At 39.4% G+C, this 18693-nt stretch overlaps 4 protein-coding genes across 4 annotated transcripts; 2 read left to right on the top strand and 2 right to left on the bottom strand.

Moving 5' to 3' along the window:
• Positions 1-1661: 1661 nt before the first annotated feature.
• Positions 1662-2816, bottom strand: MELLADRAFT_39151 (uncharacterized protein; the record flags this gene model as incomplete). The annotated part of the gene is made up of 3 exons (XM_007415183.1): positions 1662-2073; positions 2172-2602; positions 2682-2816. The coding sequence occupies 3 exons, from the start codon at positions 2814-2816 to the stop codon at positions 1662-1664; spliced, it is 978 nt and encodes a 325-aa protein (XP_007415245.1).
• Positions 2817-2996: 180 nt separating this feature from the next.
• MELLADRAFT_67046 (uncharacterized protein) lies at positions 2997-3869 on the bottom strand (the record flags this gene model as incomplete). The annotated part of the gene is made up of 1 exon (XM_007415182.1): positions 2997-3869. One exon carries the CDS (start codon positions 3867-3869, stop codon positions 2997-2999), a length of 873 nt encoding a protein of 290 aa, XP_007415244.1.
• Positions 3870-14237: 10368 nt separating this feature from the next.
• Positions 14238-15766, top strand: MELLADRAFT_72980 (uncharacterized protein; the record flags this gene model as incomplete). Its single annotated transcript, XM_007415276.1, has 3 exons — positions 14238-15119; positions 15197-15264; positions 15382-15766. The coding sequence occupies 3 exons, from the start codon at positions 14372-14374 to the stop codon at positions 15580-15582; spliced, it is 1017 nt and encodes a 338-aa protein (XP_007415338.1).
• A 646-nt stretch (positions 15767-16412) lies between these two features.
• MELLADRAFT_117789 (uncharacterized protein) lies at positions 16413-18284 on the top strand (the record flags this gene model as incomplete). The annotated part of the gene is made up of 4 exons (XM_007415277.1): positions 16413-17219; positions 17572-17881; positions 17996-18072; positions 18183-18284. 4 exons carry the CDS (start codon positions 16485-16487, stop codon positions 18282-18284), a joined length of 1224 nt encoding a protein of 407 aa, XP_007415339.1.
• Positions 18285-18693: the final 409 nt, after the last annotated feature.

The following is an 18693-nucleotide window of genomic DNA, read 5'->3' as shown; positions in this document are numbered from 1 at the left end:
AAAATTGTACTTTACATCAGTGTACAATAAAAGAATTCATAACAAAAGGATTTCCATACCCATGCAATTTTTTTTGATCATTTCATACCCATTCCCTTCAAGTTCCAATTCTATCCAAGAAAAAACAAAAAACAAAAAACACAACAATAACAACAAGGTATAATCAAAGAACCCTAATCAAAGAAACCCTCCTAATTATAGATCCGAAATCCCAAAAATCCCAGAACCCTCAATTCTATTCTTCATACAAATATTCCAATTCACCAAGCCATTCCAACCAAAGAAACCCTTTTCTTCTGATCTTCATCAAGAATCATGAATCAATAGTCAATAGTCAAGACTGGGTAAAGATTGAATCAAAAAAGAAAAAAAGAAATCATTCCAAATTTCCAATCTCAATCAATCCAAAACTAGCTCTCAAAGATCTAATCTCAGGCCCTTCATTCTTCAAATCCAATAACCCATCATGATCTCCTTCTTCCCTTTCCCTTTCCCTATCCCCTTCTTCCCTATCCCCATCTCCCCTACCCCCTTCTCCCCTACCCCCTTCTCCCCTACCCCCATCCCTTTCTCGTCCTTCTTCTTGATGATCTTGACGTGCTTTAGAATTAGATTGTGTAAAATAAGTTCCAATAGAAGACCTTCTAACTTTCTTCTTCGATGACTTTTTCAATGAGTTCTGTAACTCATTAATTATAAACAATTCTAATTTCTTGGCTTTCTATATTAAACCAATCCATCACCATGTCCCCCCGCAAAAAAAAAAATCAAGTCAGCTTCTTGCTTTTGTTTGGTTTTTTGATTTTTGATTTTTCGATTATTTTTTATAAAAGAGAAAATTTCAACAAACCAATTGAGAAGCTTCAAGTAACTTCACCATCTCCTCACCAAACCTTTTCCTCTCCAAATTCTCCACACACAACTCTCTCAACCGATCTTCATACCTTTTCCTAATCCTAACTTCATAATCCTGATCCATACCATTCCCATTCCCCATATCAGTTTGGATTTCTTCAAATCCATTCAACGAATTCGAAATAATTAATCTCAATTCATTCAATTCCATCAAATCGATTTCTTTCAACTTTTTAGTACTAGTCCTCAAAGATCCATGCCTGGATTCCATCCGATCCGTTTTCCAAACGTTTTGACTGTGATTATGATTCTTATCTTCCTACTCCAAATCCAACCAAAAGAAACCCATTTGTCAACAAATCCCAAACCACCCCAAAAGAAAAAGAAAAAAACCAAACAAACTTCAAGTTGATCTTCCCCATCCTCTTCCTCATCTTCTTCTTCCGCATCCTCATCTCGATTACCTCCTTTAACAGGACTAACCGGTCTAGCCCAACAACTTTCTCTTCTCCTCTTCAAATTCGATTCATCAAGATTTCCAGCATTCAAAACGATGGATTGTAACTTTTCCAATCTTTCCAACATCTCTTTCCTTTCTTCCATAACCTATGCATATATAACACCCAACCACCCCCCACGGGAGAAAAAAAAAAGTTCGAATCAGTACCAAAGATCAGATCAAAAATTTAAATGATCTGCTCAACTTCTTGTGTTGGTTCTGGTTCAGTTGTGGTTGTGGTTGGGTTAGGTAAAACCAAAGAAGAAGCTTGCATAGCTTGATTAAGTTGAGTTTGTAAATCGACAATCTATTCCCAAAAAACCATCAACAAAAAGAACCAATTCTTAAACCAAAACCGAATATCCTCACGAACCTGTTGTCTATACCTAGTAATCAAAGCTCTTTCACTCAGAATCTCATGAACCTTAGCCTGAACCGTAACCTTCTTAACCCTTCTAGCAAACCTAAGCGTACTCTTGGATTCTTCCAACCCATTCCCTACTCCGACTCCATTCCCTACTCCATTTCCATAATTCAAAGTAGGATTAATCGTACAAATCACACATACTTTTGAATCTCCTTTTAAGGCTGGTTGTAAGATTTGAGTCAGTTTCGAGTCTCGGAATGGAACGTGTTGAGGGATTGGTTTGGATGGGGTTGAGGATAGGTTTGGTGTATCGGGTGATAAGGCTCCAATGACTTTTTCTAATGTGAGTAAACTTAAGTACAGAAAAAAACCAATCAAATTCAATAATCTTTCTTCTGAAACAATATCATCCAAAGTGTTATGAAACTTGAACAGATCAAAGAAAAATACCTTTTATTAATAAATCCACCTTCAGTTCTTCTACTCCCATCACTAGTAGCCCGTTCACTCCCAGCCAAATCAATCAAAGAAACCTTACTTCTCCTAACCGAGCCATCACTCCCAGCTCCTGCAAGAAACCTCTGAGTCTTCCTACTCTCAACGACCACCGAAAAGATCGTATGAGACCTCGAAGATCTTTGATTGAAATCTGTACCTGACACATGTCGTGCCAGATTACCTCGTTTCAAAACATCTTCTACTTGTTCTATTGTGCTTACTACTTCTTCTCGAATAGGATTTGGGAAAAAGTGTTTTGTGGATGGGTCTTGTCTGATTTTGATCATCGGTTTGGGGTCTTTGATCGGGATTAATAGGTCTATGATTTGTTCATTGTAGATTTCTAAATACGATGCTCTTAGTAAAAAATCTCGATGTGGATGCTACACAAACAGAACCAGTTCATCAGAGAAATTTTAAAAAGGCTTTCGCTTTTATAGATTGAAGGAAGATGAGATGTACAGATCTGATGAATTCAAAGATATCTGAAACCGCTAAAGGAATCAAACCAGGCTGAGAAGTCGAGCCGCTAAGCGTAAACGTTTTACCCGAAGCCGTTTGTCCATAAGCAAAGACCGTAGCATCATATCCCATCATACTTGAACTATTCAATCAAACACATCCAAAAAAATCAATTTCTTTGGGTGGGAAAGAGTCGTGTGGTTTGATGGCTTACTGAATCAATTCTTTTGTACCTGATGATCTGTAGACTTCTTCGTTACTACAATCTGGTCCGAACACAGCATCTAAACCGACCATCCAAAATTGGATCATCCATTAATCTTTAGAAAATGAAATGGAATTGGGTTTAAGAGATTTACCAAAAGTAGAATCATGATTAGGACCTGATGAATTAGTTTCCCATATCTGAGCATCAGCTTCACTAAAACTCCAAACCGATCTTGACGGTTGATCAATGTACCTTAACCTAATAGCCACCAAAACATTCTGATGACCCGAACTAGGGTTCAGGTCATCTTCATCTGTTTCCCCCTCATCATCATAATGAATTAAAGAAGGTCTGGTGTTAGATGAAGAAGATGGTTGGTAAGATGGTGAAAAGATCGGTTGCGAATGTGATGAGTTCACATGGATCGGATTCGGTGCGCCTGGTAAGATTGGCTTTTTTCGGGGAATCGCTTCGGGAGTTAGTCTTGCTTTGGGTTTGATGGAATCGGATTGGAGTAAGATTAGTTGTGGATTGATGCTTTGTCTGATTGGAGTATGGGTGGATTTGATTGGAGTGCTTGGATTGATGCTTTGTCTGATTGGGGTGTTTGGATTGATACTTTGTCTGATGGGAGTATATGATTTGACTGGAGTGTTGTATGCTTTGATCGGGGTATTGTTTGCTTTGACTGGAGTGTATGATTTGATTGGGGTATTGTTTGATTTGATAGGAGTGTTATTTGGAGTGAATGAATGATAAGAATGTTTTTTAATAGGAGTGAATGGAGTACGTGGTGATGAATGAATGATAAGTTGAGGTTGAGTTGCATTAGCTGATGCGATGGGTCTATCATCTGCTGTGTTAGTAGTAGTTGATTGATGAATTGGTTTAGGTTCGAATTCAGATAAATCGATCGATCGATGACTGCAGTTTCGATTTGATTGTTGAACTTCAAGTTGATTTTCATTTGCTGAATTCATTTTGATTGGATTGAATGTTGTTTTTTCATTTTACTATGATCTTTGACTTTGAATATCAGTGAGTGATTTGATGGGGATCGCTTAATTCGAATTTCAAATATCCTCTTCATCACTCGTTAATCCGTTGGACGCGTTATGTATTTCAAAGCGGGGGCGCGCCTGGGAGGGGTCCGGCCCGCCCGTTTTTGGCTGGGGGCGCAAGAGCCGCAAAGCAAAACAAGAAAATCTCATTCAAGTTGACAAAGATCAACAATCCTTATAGAAGATATAAAACTCAATAAAATCATGTATGTAAAACTGAATCAATTTAACATCATCTTTTTTCTCTGGTGTCATTATGGATATTGAGGATTAGGAAAAATCTGGACCAACTGAATCCACTTGGTCACAGTTAGTTGTAGTGGAAATATATGTTTAAATGATTTTCACTCTGTGCTTTAGAGCATCCACTATGGTTGTGTTGATGACATGATTTAGCATCAGTTTAATCCTAAAAGAGAAAGACAGGTCCACTATGGACCTGTGTTGGACCTGTGGTCCATATTACCACGTCAAATCTTACACCCACCACGCTCAAATCTACAAACATCTACAACTTGATTTATTGTAGGAACTATGGTAAAGCAAATGGTAAATCATGCCATAGTGGATTTCATGTGGTTACCAACTTAGGTAAAACACACATGATTGAATTTTGCAATCAGGACCAAGTGGATGCTCTTAGGGATCTGGGTATGCACACCTTTGGTGCCTTTATTTTGGTTTCTTGGTTGAAAAATGGCTGCACAATAGGCAGAAAATTGTCTTTCATATGATGGAGTACATGGGGCATGCCCGCCCCCAAATTCAAGAAGAAGATAATGCTTGGCGCATACAAAGGTGTCAAAAACGTGCTGCATCTACCATATGATGAATCAATCACTGTGTCCGGGTAGTGTTTGCTCTTTGACAAGCGCGCACAACTTCCCTTTCTGCCTCAAAGGGAGTCAGTGTGTGCTTGTTGACAAGCAAACCCTACACAGACACGGTGAATGAATTCAGAGTATCAAACTGAATTGTAAATCACTACATTTCAAAAACTTAACACCACTTTATATGTAGCTCAACCTACCAACAGATGATATATACTTAGACTGAAACACCATAACACAGGTGGGTCAGTAGTCTATGAGATGGCTTGTACAACCTGTGAAAGGTAGCTCAGGGCCCCCGGTGAAAGGTGGCACAGAGAGAGTGAGGCAACAAAACTGTACAACTGTGCAGAATAGAATGGTCATGACCCACAATTCACAAGAAGTCAAGACTTGATTCTCTCATGGCAAGCCATCTCACATCATCACACCACCAGGACTCAGTGGTTTTTCTCTCATTTCTTGCTTGAAGACAATGGACACAGCCATCCACCACAACCACTGCGGTGGAGTAAGGGTGAGTGGTGCGGGAGAAAAGTGGTTTTAGACTCTGCTAGGATCACCACTACACAGACACCATGTCCTTTTGGCAGTCGCCCGGCAATGAGAGCACATGGACTGCCATTGAGGCACAAAGGCGACTTGTGTGCGCTCGTCGACAGGCAAACACCACCCGGACATGGTGAGAGAGATTGTACTCCAGGGCACAAATCCCATGAGTGGAGCAAACCGCTGCACAATGGGCTGGGGCTTAGGTTACTCTGCTATATAACAGAGCAATAACATGTACCCAGGCAACCCTGGGCCGGTAATGCAGATGTTGCATGCTGAGCCCCTGGTACATTGCAGGATTTCCACACCACACTGTTGTGCAAATTCTAAATAAGTCTTACAGGCCACCCTGATGCACAACAAGGTGCTTGGGATCAGGACATTTTCTCTGACATTGTGGTCCGCAAAATCATGGGTTGGTTTTTTGGGCACTGTTGCACATGTTGTGTTGCACAATAGGTGGGCTGGTGTGCAACTTGGCTTACCTATATTCACATGTTGCAGTGCTTGGAGTAATGTAACACAGTTTGCGGCCAGTATGCTATGTGTTGTGGAGCAACACAGCCGCAAATGCCCTTCTTGTGCCGTGCTGTGTTGCAGGCATAGGGTTGACCCAGGGTATTGTACACTACTACATAGTACCTTCACCCCTCTTCTCACCATTTGTCATATGAACCATAGTACTAGCTTCAAATGGGATCCTACACAACTCTTCTCACAATCAGATCTATCCCCTAGACAGTATCTCAACACTGGCCAGCCTTGTACCAGATGTATCCAAGAGAGAATTTTCAGGTATGTATAGTCCCTAGTGTCAAGAAGCTCAAAATGTTGGAGCAGCAAGTTTTTCTCTGAACAAATTGATGTCAAGCCTCAAACCTCATCCAATTTGGGATCCAAGGGTATTATTAGATTTCTTGCATTAATGGAAATCCAGATATCTTGTTGAAAATTGAATATTTCAACTTATTTTTGACTACTTGGTTTCCACAGCACAAGAAATTCTTCTCTTGAAGTGGGGTTCTTTGTAGATACCTGGTCCAACATTTCACACTTTCTCAGCACTGTCAACCACACATTATTTCTCTCTCATTGATCTCATCTGAACAAACATTTCATTTCAATCATTGATCTCATGTCAAAGGATTGATCTGTCAAAGGATTGGTCAATCCTTTGATTTCATTCAATTCATTGATTTCCCTCACTTCTCACACCAGGATCCTGTTTTATGCAGTAAGTCCCTTGCTGGGGCTTGGGCCTTTGGCAAGGGACTTTGTTAAGTTTTCTCTGACCTGCAATTTCAACAATTCAAAGTTTCAAGCCACAACAGCCTGTATCAAACCCAAAATGAATCACAATGCAGATCAAGAGTTTGGTTTTGACCAAATTTCCTACAACTATGACAATCCACCACATGCAACACGTCTTGGGAATTTCATCTATCTTGCAGATTTGTCTCTTCCCTCTTTGAAGATAACACCAGTTATGCCTAGCAAAGAGTCTTTACTCCACCATCTTGAGTGTGGTGCAGCACCTAAAAGAGAAAAACTCGGAGAGGTCTAAAGAGCTTTCTGCTCACCAAGCACCTGGTGAAATGCTCTCACTGGATGACCTTGACTGGCTTGACTTTGCAGGAAATCTAGTCTCTGAGCAACTTCTTGTCAATAAACTTAAAACTTTAGCTGAAAACTCTTGTTATGAGCCTACAAGACTATGCTTATACTGAGTTACTGGATAGTTCTTCAATATCCACGTTCACTATTGTACTAGTTCTTCACGTTGCAATCTATACACTAAGCAGCAACACCCTTGACTCTATCCTGGCACGTCTTTTACATATTGCAACGTCTAATCACCTATAGGATACGGTCAAAAAGAAGCAAGAAGAAAAGAAGTTCAAAAACGAAGAAATCGAACAAAAGAAACCGGTAAAATTGATTAGGATCAAATCTATAAGCAAGGTTGGAAAATCTCAAAGTTAAAATAAATTTAAAGTTAGAAATCATAAAAGTTCGAACAAGGAAGAAGATCAAAATAGTACGGAAATTAAGATTTAAGAAGTGAAAGTTAAAATTAGAAGTAGAAGAATAAACTGTAGTGGTATTACTTAGATCTCACCCTCGTAACTCCGCAATCTAGTCAACACGCCGGAATTCTCAGTACCCACAAGCCCAACTAATTCGGATTCAACTGAATCGAAGTCTAATCGACACAAGATCTCAGAAGCACAAACTGAATTAGATATGGATGAAATATTGAAACAACTTGCAGATTTGAATACGAGACTTTCCGAAGAGACGAGACTTTGACAACAAGAAACAACTCTCCGCCAGCAAGCTGAACTTCGAATACAGCAGCTGGAGCAGGACAAGCTGTCGGCCCAAACTCAACAAGTGCCGATGAGTGGCATTGATGTTCTTCCATCACAAGCCCAAGCTCCGACTCAGATCCCTGTCGTAACGCAATCAGTAAGACCACTGAAGGTGGCAACACCTGATAAATTTGATGGTTCGAAAGGCCAGAAGGCCGAGATCTTTTTGAACCAACTAGGCCTGTATATGAGGCTAAACGGCAATCAGTTCGCGGATGAACAATCCAGAGTTGTGTTTGCTCTCTCGTACACCACCGGCAAAGCCAGTATTTGGGGTCAAAGCATCATAGACCAAGTCCTTAACAGTGAAACCGCTCACCTGGTCACTTGGGACAAATTCGTCGATTCCTTTAAAGCAACCTTCTTCGACACCGAGCGTATTGCGAAGGCTGAGAAGGAGTTGAGAGCTCTCAAGCAAACCAGAACTGTTTCCGATTACTGGATCAAGTTCTCTGAGCTCTCGTTAGTTGTCAAATGGCCTCAACAAATCCTAGTCTCTCAATTCAAACAAGGATTGAAAACCGAAGTCTCGATTTATATGATAAGAGAAACTTTCACTGAAGTCGACGAGATGGCCAAGTTTGCAATAAAACTTGACAACAAAATTCACAAGCGATCGACAGAGACTAGTCAGAGTTCGGCAATGACCCAAGCCACTCCTGTGCATGATCCCGATGCCATGGACTGTTCGGCGTATCGATTGGACATATCAGCTGAGGAGTATAAAAGACGAGGTGCAGATAGAGCGTGTTATAGCTGTGGAAGGAAAGATCACATGATAGCGCAATGCCCGACATCTAAAAGAAGAAGAGGAGGTTATTTTTCAAAATTTAATGATGCTGAGAAACGTATTAATGCTAGATTAGCTGAATAAGATAGCAAGATAGAAAACTCAAATGTCAGTAGTGAAGTTAGTAGAGCAGACAAGTCAAAAAATGGAGATGCTCGGGAGTGATGGTTGTGCCTCACCCGAGCAAGTTGGAGATAGGAGTTGAAAAGGGCGATCTCAGTAGTCTTGAAATGCATGATAATCGAATTATTACCATGATCCAACTCTACGACCCTTCCAAAGACACAACCATTAACGCGCGAGCCCTCATTGACAGCGGGGCTACGCATGAAGCTGTAAGTTCGGACTTTGTGAGCAACAACGGACTTAGCAGTTATCCATTGCCTGAACCCAGAAGTGTGACTGGATTCAGCGGTCATGAAGCATCAGTCACACACACTGGAGATTACATTGTCAATAATCAGAATCAAGAAACAACATTCATTGTCACAAAACTTCGAGACAAGTACGATGTAGTCTTAGGAATCCCGTGGATCAAGGAAAACTTTTGATTGATTGATTGGGAACGAAGTACACTCAAGACGGACCCCATGAAGATTGCCACTGTTGAAACAGTGTCGTCAAGGCTGAAAAACACCTCGACGGTCCAAGGAATGGAGCCCAAGAGGCACGCTAGGCAACTTGACGAGGGGGTGAGTATCATAGATACACAAAAGCCCCCGCAATGTGAGTTCGATAATCACCCCTGTCTAGATCTTAACCATGACAGTAGCAAGCTGGTTTCCTCTCCAATTGTTCAATTAAACCATCAGGAACACGAGATTGACCCGAAACAAGAAAGTGCTACTGCCGAGACAGTATCATCAAGCCTGCCAAAAGCCTTAGAAGGTCCGAAGATGGAGCCTATAAGGCAAGCTAAGAGCTGTAATGAGGGGGCGTGTATCGTTGATATGCTTAAGCCCCCGCAATGTGAGTTCGAAGGCCTTAGTTCTATCAAGTTTTGTGAACAGATGAAGAAGAAAGCATCTTTGCAATATTTCCCAAAACCACAGATACCAATCCGGCAGAACCTTCACCGTAGCCAACAGTCAGGAATCATGAACCCGAGAAGATCTTACATCCAAAAGTCACTATTGTACGCCTTAGCAACTGCAAAAACATCTTGGAATCTCTCAGCAAAACTAGCCGCAGAAAGTAACAAGAACACCCCAGAAAAGACGGCAGCAGAATTAGTCCCGAAAGCGTACCATGAATACCTTGCTATGTTTGAAAAAGGAAATTCAAATGTCCTACCCCCCCATCGACCATACAATCTCAGAGTTGACCTAGTTCCAGGAGCCACTCCTCAGGCTGGTAGAGTAATTCCCCTATCACCCAAAGAAAACGAAGCTCTCAATGAAATGTTAAACAAAGGACTGGCTAATGGAACCATCAGACGAACAACCTCTCCGTGGGCGGCCCCGGTTCTTTTCACGGGAAAGAAAGATGGAAATCTACGCCCATGCTTTGACTATAGAAGATTGAACGCGCTTACGGTTAAGAATAAGTATCCTCTTCCATTGACAATGGAATTAATTGACAGCTTATTGAACGCTGATCAATTCACCAGTCTTGATATGAGAAATGGATACAACAATCTCAGGGTTCGTGAAGGTGATGAAGCAAAACTAGCATTCATATGTAAGGCAGGACAATTCGAACCTTTAACTATGCCCTTCGGCCCAACTGGAGCACCCGGATTTTTTCAGTACTTCATTCAGGATATATTAAAGTCTCGCATAGGAAGAGATGTAGCGGCATATCAAGATGATATACTCATTTATACTCAACCAGGAGTGAACCATCAAGAAGTTGTGAAGGAAGTATTAGAAATCCTGAAGAAGCAAAACGTTTGGTTAAAGCCTGAGAAGTGCAAATTCTCACAATCTGAGATAGCGTACCTTGGACTGATTATTTCGAAGAATCAAATCAAAATGGACAAGACTAAAGTTCAAGCAGTTCAAGACTGGCCAATCCCACGTAACCTATCTGAAGTCCAAACATTTGTAGGCTTTTCAAACTTCTACCGGAGATTCATTTCACAGTTTTCGAAGATAGCACGCCCATTACACGCCCTATCACAAAAGGACACTCCCTTCGAATGGACGGACCAATGTCAACGCGCATTCGAAACACTGAAGACATCTTTCACCTCAGCACCAGTACTGAAGATAGCGAACCCGTACCGTCCATTTGTTTTAGAATGTGACTGTTCAGACTTTGCCCTAGGGGCAGTACTATCACAAGTCTCTGAGGACGATGGCGAACTCCACCCGGTAGCTTACTTGTCACGATCACTCATCAAAGCAGAAAGAAATTACGAAATTTTCGATAAGGAGCTTCTAGCAGTTGTGGCGTCTTTCAAGGAATGGAGACATTACCTTGAAGGCAACCCCAACAGACTGAGTGTAATCGTATATACCGACCACAAGAACCTTCAATCACTGATGACAACAAAAGAATTGCCGTAGACAAGCTAGATGGGCGGAAATTTTAGGAAGTTTTGATTTTGAGATATGCTTCAGGCCGGGTAAGCAATCAACGAAGCCGGATGCTCTGTCGCGAAGGCCAGATTTAGCTCCTTCGAAAGAGGACAAGCTCTCGTTTGGACAGTTAATCAAACCTGAAAACCTACCGGAGGATGCTTTCATTGATGAATTAGAAGTGATTGAGAAGTGGTTTGATGATGAGAGGCAAGTAGAAGAGCCGGCAATAGACAAAATTGAATTGGAAGATGAAAACGATAATGAAGAAGTATGGAATGATTTAAAATTAATTGAAGAAGTTAAAATCAGATCACGCAATGACTCACGAATCACAGAAACTATGAAGCTATGTGAAGAAATGCCGAATTCAAAGTTATTGAAAGACTACAAGTGTATCAACGGAGTGTTATATTTTAAAAATATTATTGAAGTCCCCAATGATGCAGAACTGAAACTGATGATCCTTCGATCTCGACATGATAGCAGATTAGCAGGACACCCGGGTAGGATGCGCACTCTTGCTTTAGTCAAAAGAGCGTTTCACTGGCCATCACTAAAGAGCTACGTATATCAATACGTTGACGGATGTCATTCATGTCAAAGGATCAAAGCAAGAACAACAAAACCCTTCGGAAGTTTACAACCGCTACCAATCCCGAAAGGACCGTGGACGGATATCTGCTATGATCTAATCACTGACCTACCACAATCCAATGGACACGATAGTATCCTAACTGTTGTTGATCGCCTAACTAAGATGGCCCATTTCATGGCCTGTAACAAAACTATGAATTCTGACCAATTAGCTGATTTAATGATTTCGAATGTTTGGAAGCTCCATGGGACGCCTGAAACTATCACATCTGATAGAGGCAGCGTCTTCATCTCTAGGATAACAAGAGATATCAACAGGAAGCTAGGGATTCATACTCAAGCGTCGACGGCTTATCACCCCCAAACTGACGGTCAGTCCGAAATTACAAACAAGGCAGTGGAACAGTACATCAGGCACTTTACAAGCTACAAGCAAGATGATTGGTCAATGCTCTTACCAACTGCAGAATTTGCGTACAACAACAACGAGCATGTTGCGATAGGTATGTCTCCGTTTAGGGCTAACTACGGCTATGATGTAGGATTTGCAGGAGTAGCGTCGAGTGGACAACAAATCCCACTGGTTGAAGACAGGTTCAAGCGATTACGTGAAGTGCAACAAGAATTGAAAGATTCATTATTGATTACGCAAGAAAATATGAAGAATCAATTTGACAAGAAAGTACTGGAAACACCAAAATGGAAAATCGGAATGAAGGTTTGGTTAAGTAGCAAACATATATCAACTACGAGACCAACCACGAAATTCTCTCACCGATGGTTAGGACCATTCAGGATAAGTAGTAAAATATCAACTAATGCTTACAAGTTAGAATTACCAATGTCAATGAAAAAAGTTCACAATGTTTTTCACGTAAATTTATTAAGAGAATTTAGGAAAGGCACGATCAAAGGTCAAGAAGCAACACAACCACCGCCAATTGTGATAGAAGAAGAAGAAGAATATGAGGTCCAGGAGGTATTAGACAAAAGAAGAAGAGGAAAAGGGAAAATGGAGTATTTAATCAGTTGGAAAGGATATGATTCAAGCTTTGACACGTGGGAACCGGAAGAAAATTTGAAGAATGCGAGTGAGTTAGTAAAACAATTCAATTCAAAATATCCAAATGCAGATGAAAGTTATAGAAAGGCAAAGGGGTACAAGTGAGGGTTATGGCTTTTTCCCACTGGGTTTTTTAATGCCAACCCGGGGAAAGATGCTAACCTGCAAGAGGGGGTTGAGTCATAAAAGGGGGAGTGATGTTATGAGCCTATAAGACTATGCTTATACTGAGTTACTGGATAGTTCTTCAATATCCACGTTCACTATTGTACTAGTTCTTCACGTTGCAATCTATACACTAAGCAGCAACACCCTTGACTCTATCCTGGCACGTCTCTTACAACTCTCCTACACATCTCTCTCAAGATGAGTTTCAAGCTATCCTTGCGCTTAATCAATTCTCAAACTTATGAGTTCACTCACTGGCCTGGAAGGTGAACTGTACCAGCCCACCAGTTCCTGGCCTGGAACTGGCTTGGCACGTATACATATGCATAAAATTTATGCCTTTAGAGGGAGTTGATGTACTTACCAGTCACTGGCAGGCCAGAGAAAGTTTTCAAGGAAATTTCAAAAAAGTTTAAATAAACTTCAGAGAAAGTTTAAAGGACTTTCAAAGAAATTTCAAATAAATCATAAAAGAACTTCAGATGATAATTGTAACTCAAAATGAACGTTTTTTACATTCACCAATACCTTAAATCACACCTCAAGACATTTTTTTCCATCCACCAATAGTATTAGGGGGGCTCAAGTCAAAAAAATTTACTACTTTTATCGTAAAAAACTTTTCCCAAATTTTTATGAGCAGTAAATTTACGCAAATTTGCGTAAATTTGCTGCTCAGAAGGAGATCCAAAAGAAATTTTTACGGTCCGTTTTTATGAATTGGGAAAAGTTTTTACAGCACGGTACTGTAAAAAACTTTCCCCAATTTTTTAAAAAAAGGCCGCAAATATTTTGACTTGAGCCCCCCTAATATTCCAGATGTACTTAGAATATTTTTTCTGTCCACCAACACCTGAATCGTAACTTAAAATGTTTTTTCCATCCACTAAAATCCTAATTGTAACTCAATATGTTTTCATGTTGGGCAATATATTGTAATTAAGAATGTTTTTTCCCTCCAATACCCCTGTGGCACCATGAAGATTTGTCTTAATAAAGCTTCAGTACCCCCTCAATGGCCATCAAGGGGCCTCAGTACCATAGCTGTACAAAGCTGACCCCAGGGCCAACTCAACCGTGGGGCCCCTTGTAAACCCAATGGTAAAGTGTTTGCTATCTTTGATCCTATTCATATCCTTGGTTCCAGGCTCCAAACACACTGGCAAATTGGGCAGAATGGCTGCATCAAAGCAATTCAAGCCAGTGAGCTGTTGCTCTACATGTGGTATATTGAGTATGGTATAGCTCGATGGTAACATGTGAACCTATTGTGAAATCCACAATTGAAGGAAGTTGCGGACTCGGACACCACAATTTCCCTCAATCGGGTTTCGAACATAATTCATTCCTATTCATTCCCGCGGTGTCAGAGTGTATTGTCATTGAGGATTAAGCAGAATTCATGACTTCTCAAGACGAACACGACTTTTGAACCCATCCCAAAGCTCACGAGTCAAGCATAAGCAGAATGGATCAGTTGAAGTCCAAGAATACGAAGAAATGAAAAACGAAATAAACTAAAACCCGATGCCAATGAAACATGTCAAACTTCCCAACTTTTCACCCAAAAAGATAAATTCACAATCACATTCTCATTCCAATCCGATCATCCCTACCACACTTCCTATCCTCACCCAAATCAAAACCATCCTAAAGAACCGACCAAAGTATCAACCCAAATCAAACCAATCTATCATCAATCCCTCAACCATAAATTGGTCCAAAATCAAATCACATACTATTCCTACTAAATGGTCATTATACAAATCTTTGATTAAACATACTAAGTCAGCAGATCAGCATTATCAAACTTCATCAAGGTATAAAGACGTTTTGGTTAATGAGATCAGAGATCGATTCAAACAAAACCGATCATTAAGCTCGATTCCAGAAATCCAAAACTCATTAAGATTAGCATATTCATACCTAAACCAATTAACTTTATCAAACCCATCCCACTTTATCCAAACCAAACGAACCCAAATCATCGAACACCAAACCCGAAGCTCGTGGTCTAAGATTTACAAATCATATTATCAAACTATCCTAAAGAGACCTAAAAAACCAATCATGACCGGAAGATTCTTACGTCCTAGTTTGTTTAATAAACCGTTACCTAGATATGCAAATCAACCTGAACATATCTCAATGATGATTTCGTCTAGAAGGAAATCTAATCAAAGAAGAATGGATGAAGAACGTGAGTTATTGAGAATCATTGAACTCGATCAAGCCGATCGGTCTCAAGCGGGCTTACCTCATCATCCTCTTGATCGTAAGTGGATCTGTTTTCTTCGGATTCGATCTCTTGAGTGGGTTCGTACTGAATCCTGATCTTTGGATGCGGATTAGGTTCGTTTTATTATGACCGATTAAATGAAATCCGTCAAACCTTTGTTCGTGATCGAAAAAGAGAAAGAGTAATAATTTTTCATTATCTTCTTCTTGAACCATTTCAACCCTCAAACTTTCTAATCCAAATCCAAATTCAATCCAACCTAATCCAACCCAATGTTTTTTTTTGTAAAAAAAAACAGACAGTTTATACCCGTTCAATGTTAAACGAAATCGAACAAGCCAAAAGAAACAGACCTAAAGATTTACAAATCCAAAATTATTGGAAAAGATTAAACCTTAGGCTAGACGAATTGAATTCGGTTTCATTAAAAGATATAAATGATGATGATTTAAAAGAAAAAGAACTCGAAGATCAAAATATCAAGTTTTGGTCTGGGTAGTTGAATGGAGGATTTGGTGATGAAAAACGTTCCGTGGGGTTTGGGTTGTTTCTTTTTGGTTTAGTTTTCGAGGGTTTTGAAGGTTTTGGAGTTTGGAGTTTGGAGTTTGGATTCTTGTTCTATTGATCTAATTGTACTTTTTTGAATACCTTGAACAAATATGAACCAGTTTATATGTCCTACCACATCCTTCAACTCATTTCTTAAGAAAACCAGCTCAAAAAGAGTACCTTCAATTTCCTGATCAAACCAAAAGAATTTCTTCTACACTCAGAAACCATTTTCGATTCACTTACATCACTTCTTATGTAAAACAAGTCACCTCTTTAATAAGTTATAATTACGTAAACCAAAAGAAAGAAATGATCAAGAATTTAATGATTTCTTATAAATGGCTTTTCAGATCAACACTACATACAAAATCTAGTCACTCTCATGACTCTATTCCAAGTTTTCCAAGAAGTGTTTCTTGAAAAAAAATGAGGTTATGATACGAACATTCGGGTGTTGTTTTTGCAAGGAAGTTTGGTCTTTGATCATTATTGAATACAAAATGCTTTCTGATTGGATTACATAATAGACTGGTTTTGGGTCTGAGTAAGAGTGATCAGAGATGAGTGAGTATGTAAGATAAGTTCATCAATGTCTTTGGTTTGTAAATTATATGGGAATGGCCATAAGTATAGTGAGGAATAATAAGATGGAGAAGTTCTGATGAGTTGAGTTGAAGGGTTTGGATTACTCGACCCGACTGATACTCGAAAGAGAGTGGATCGGGTTTGTAAAGATTGATCGAAATGAGATTGAGTTCTTTACCATATTCCAACTACCAACTACCAACTACCAACTCACTGCTCAGCATCAAATCAAATCAAATCGAATCCATCCAACAAGAAATCAAAATGTCAAGTTCATCATCATCCAACAAACTAGATCCACTGATCTTATTAAGAAGAGCCATCACAAGTAGAAATGATATACATTTAATCTCATCAGAAAACCAAAAAGTATTTACTTTATCAGATTGTAGTATGTTATCATTACCAAGTTCATCAGGTCAACGAATCTTAATTCCAAAAACATTAGTCACAAGGTATCGAAAACCAGATTCACCAATCGATTCAACCCCACTTACTTCACCTGAACACTTTTATGATCTTCAATCGATCTTGTTATGTTATTTGAATCGAGAATCAGGTGTAGGATCTTACATTCAAGAAGCTAATTTACAAAAATGTAGTTTTGTAACTGCAACTGAACGGAAACTTTTGAATGATTATTTAGAGAGTAAAAACTCGATTGAACCTAATCGGATTCTTCAAATAGATTTGTCTCATTCACTTTATCAAGATTTAAATCATCAGATTAATTCGATTGGACATCCTAACACAACTGATCATCATCAATCTAAAGTTTCGAACCATCAGACCAACGCGCAAGAAAGTTTATCAACTCATCATCAAGACTTGAGTGTCGAAACTCAAAATGGAATAGCAGGAGGAGTCGTAGGAGCAGGAGGAGGAGTAGGACCATCACCTAATAAAAGAGTGAGATATATAGTAGACAAACCTGATCAAGAATTAGTGAAACGGATCATGAAATTACACGAGATTCGTCAAGTGTCAGATCGAAAGAGTGTTTTAAGAGGCAACAGTCATAAACTGATCAATTTCGAAAACGCTAGAACTTTAGTTTTAGATAGGATCAAGTCTAGTAAAGAAGATTTAAGGATCAGACAAGCTGGTGGATCAGGAGGAGTGGGAATGGTCAAACAGATCGGTCCGCCTGGTTCGAATGGTACAGGTAGTGCTAAGAGAAGACCGATGAATCCGATCATTATTATTTCTCCTTCTTCTTCTGCTTTGATCACCATGCAGAATGTGAAACGGTTCTTGGAAGATGCAGTGTAAGACCATCTTTCTGAACCCTTTTTATCTTCCCAGTCTTTAAAATCCTCATCACACAATGGATGCTCCTTTTTTGCTAAAGAACAGATTCGAACCACCAAACGTTCTAAGAACTTCAGGCACTCAAACTACCGCATCAGAAGACGTAGTCGAAGTAAGACATCGTAGAGGTTACACCTCATCACACGTCGTCTTACCTTCTAGTTTGGGAGGCCATCAATCTAATTCATCGAGCGATCGAGCTGCACGGTACTTTGTGGTGGATGGTGTAGATGCTCTAAGTAAGTTTGGGGAAGATGCTTGGGATAGGGTGGTTTGTGTGATGACTACTGGTCAAGAATGGCAATTTAGACCTTATAGATGGAGTGATCCAAAAGAACTTTTTCATCATGGTCAGTTCAAAAATCAAATTCTAGATTTCTGCTGATCTTCATCTAGATTTCTGTTTATTTTTTCTTTGATTGAAATTGATCGAGTTGAATGTTTTTTCTTTGGTTTGTTTATAGTTAAAGGATTCTTTATGCAATGGACACATGATCCACCTAATCCAAAAGTAAGAGCCTGGAACGTCACCGAATTAAGAGTAAGTCTCACAAAAAAAATACACATCTCACTTCTCTATCTGAATTAAAAATTTCCATTTGTTTTTGGAATATTAAGATTTGATGTTTTTTTGTTTTTCTTCTTCTTTAGATTGATCAATCCAAACGTCATATAGATAAATCAGCAGCAGCTGATTTTTGGAGAAGTTTAGAAGCTTGGATCGCATTACACAAACCATTTGTGGCATACTGAAAAGTATGTAGTGTGTGTGTGATTTAGGAGGAAGAAAGGGGATTGTAATAATAAATTCTTGAAAGGTTTATATTGGAATGAGAAATTAGAATTAATTAATGGAAGGTTTGATGATTGAAAAGTTTAAATAAATTAAGAAAGAAGATGATTAGAATCTTTACTACACCCTCAAAAAAGTTTGGTCATGGATGTAAAATGAAAAATGAGATGTATTTGAGTGTTTTTTTCCAAAACCTTCTTTCAAAATCAAAAGTATCATGTGTATTTAGAAAAAAACGTTTTTTTTGAAAAATTAGGAAAACGTTGACGTTATAAATAATCTCGATTCAAGTGTTTATTTTGTAAAAGCTTTGATCAAAAAATAATAATTTCAATCTCGGTTGGATCTCATTATCACATTGAGCCTTTG

Source organism: Melampsora larici-populina (assembly GCF_000204055.1).
Source record: "Melampsora larici-populina 98AG31 unplaced genomic scaffold MELLAscaffold_49, whole genome shotgun sequence".
NCBI classification, from domain to species: Eukaryota; Fungi; Basidiomycota; class Pucciniomycetes; order Pucciniales; family Melampsoraceae; genus Melampsora; species Melampsora laricis-populina.
The sequence above is the reverse complement of the archived record's forward strand: the minus strand, read 5'-3'. Positions and strand labels throughout refer to the sequence as shown.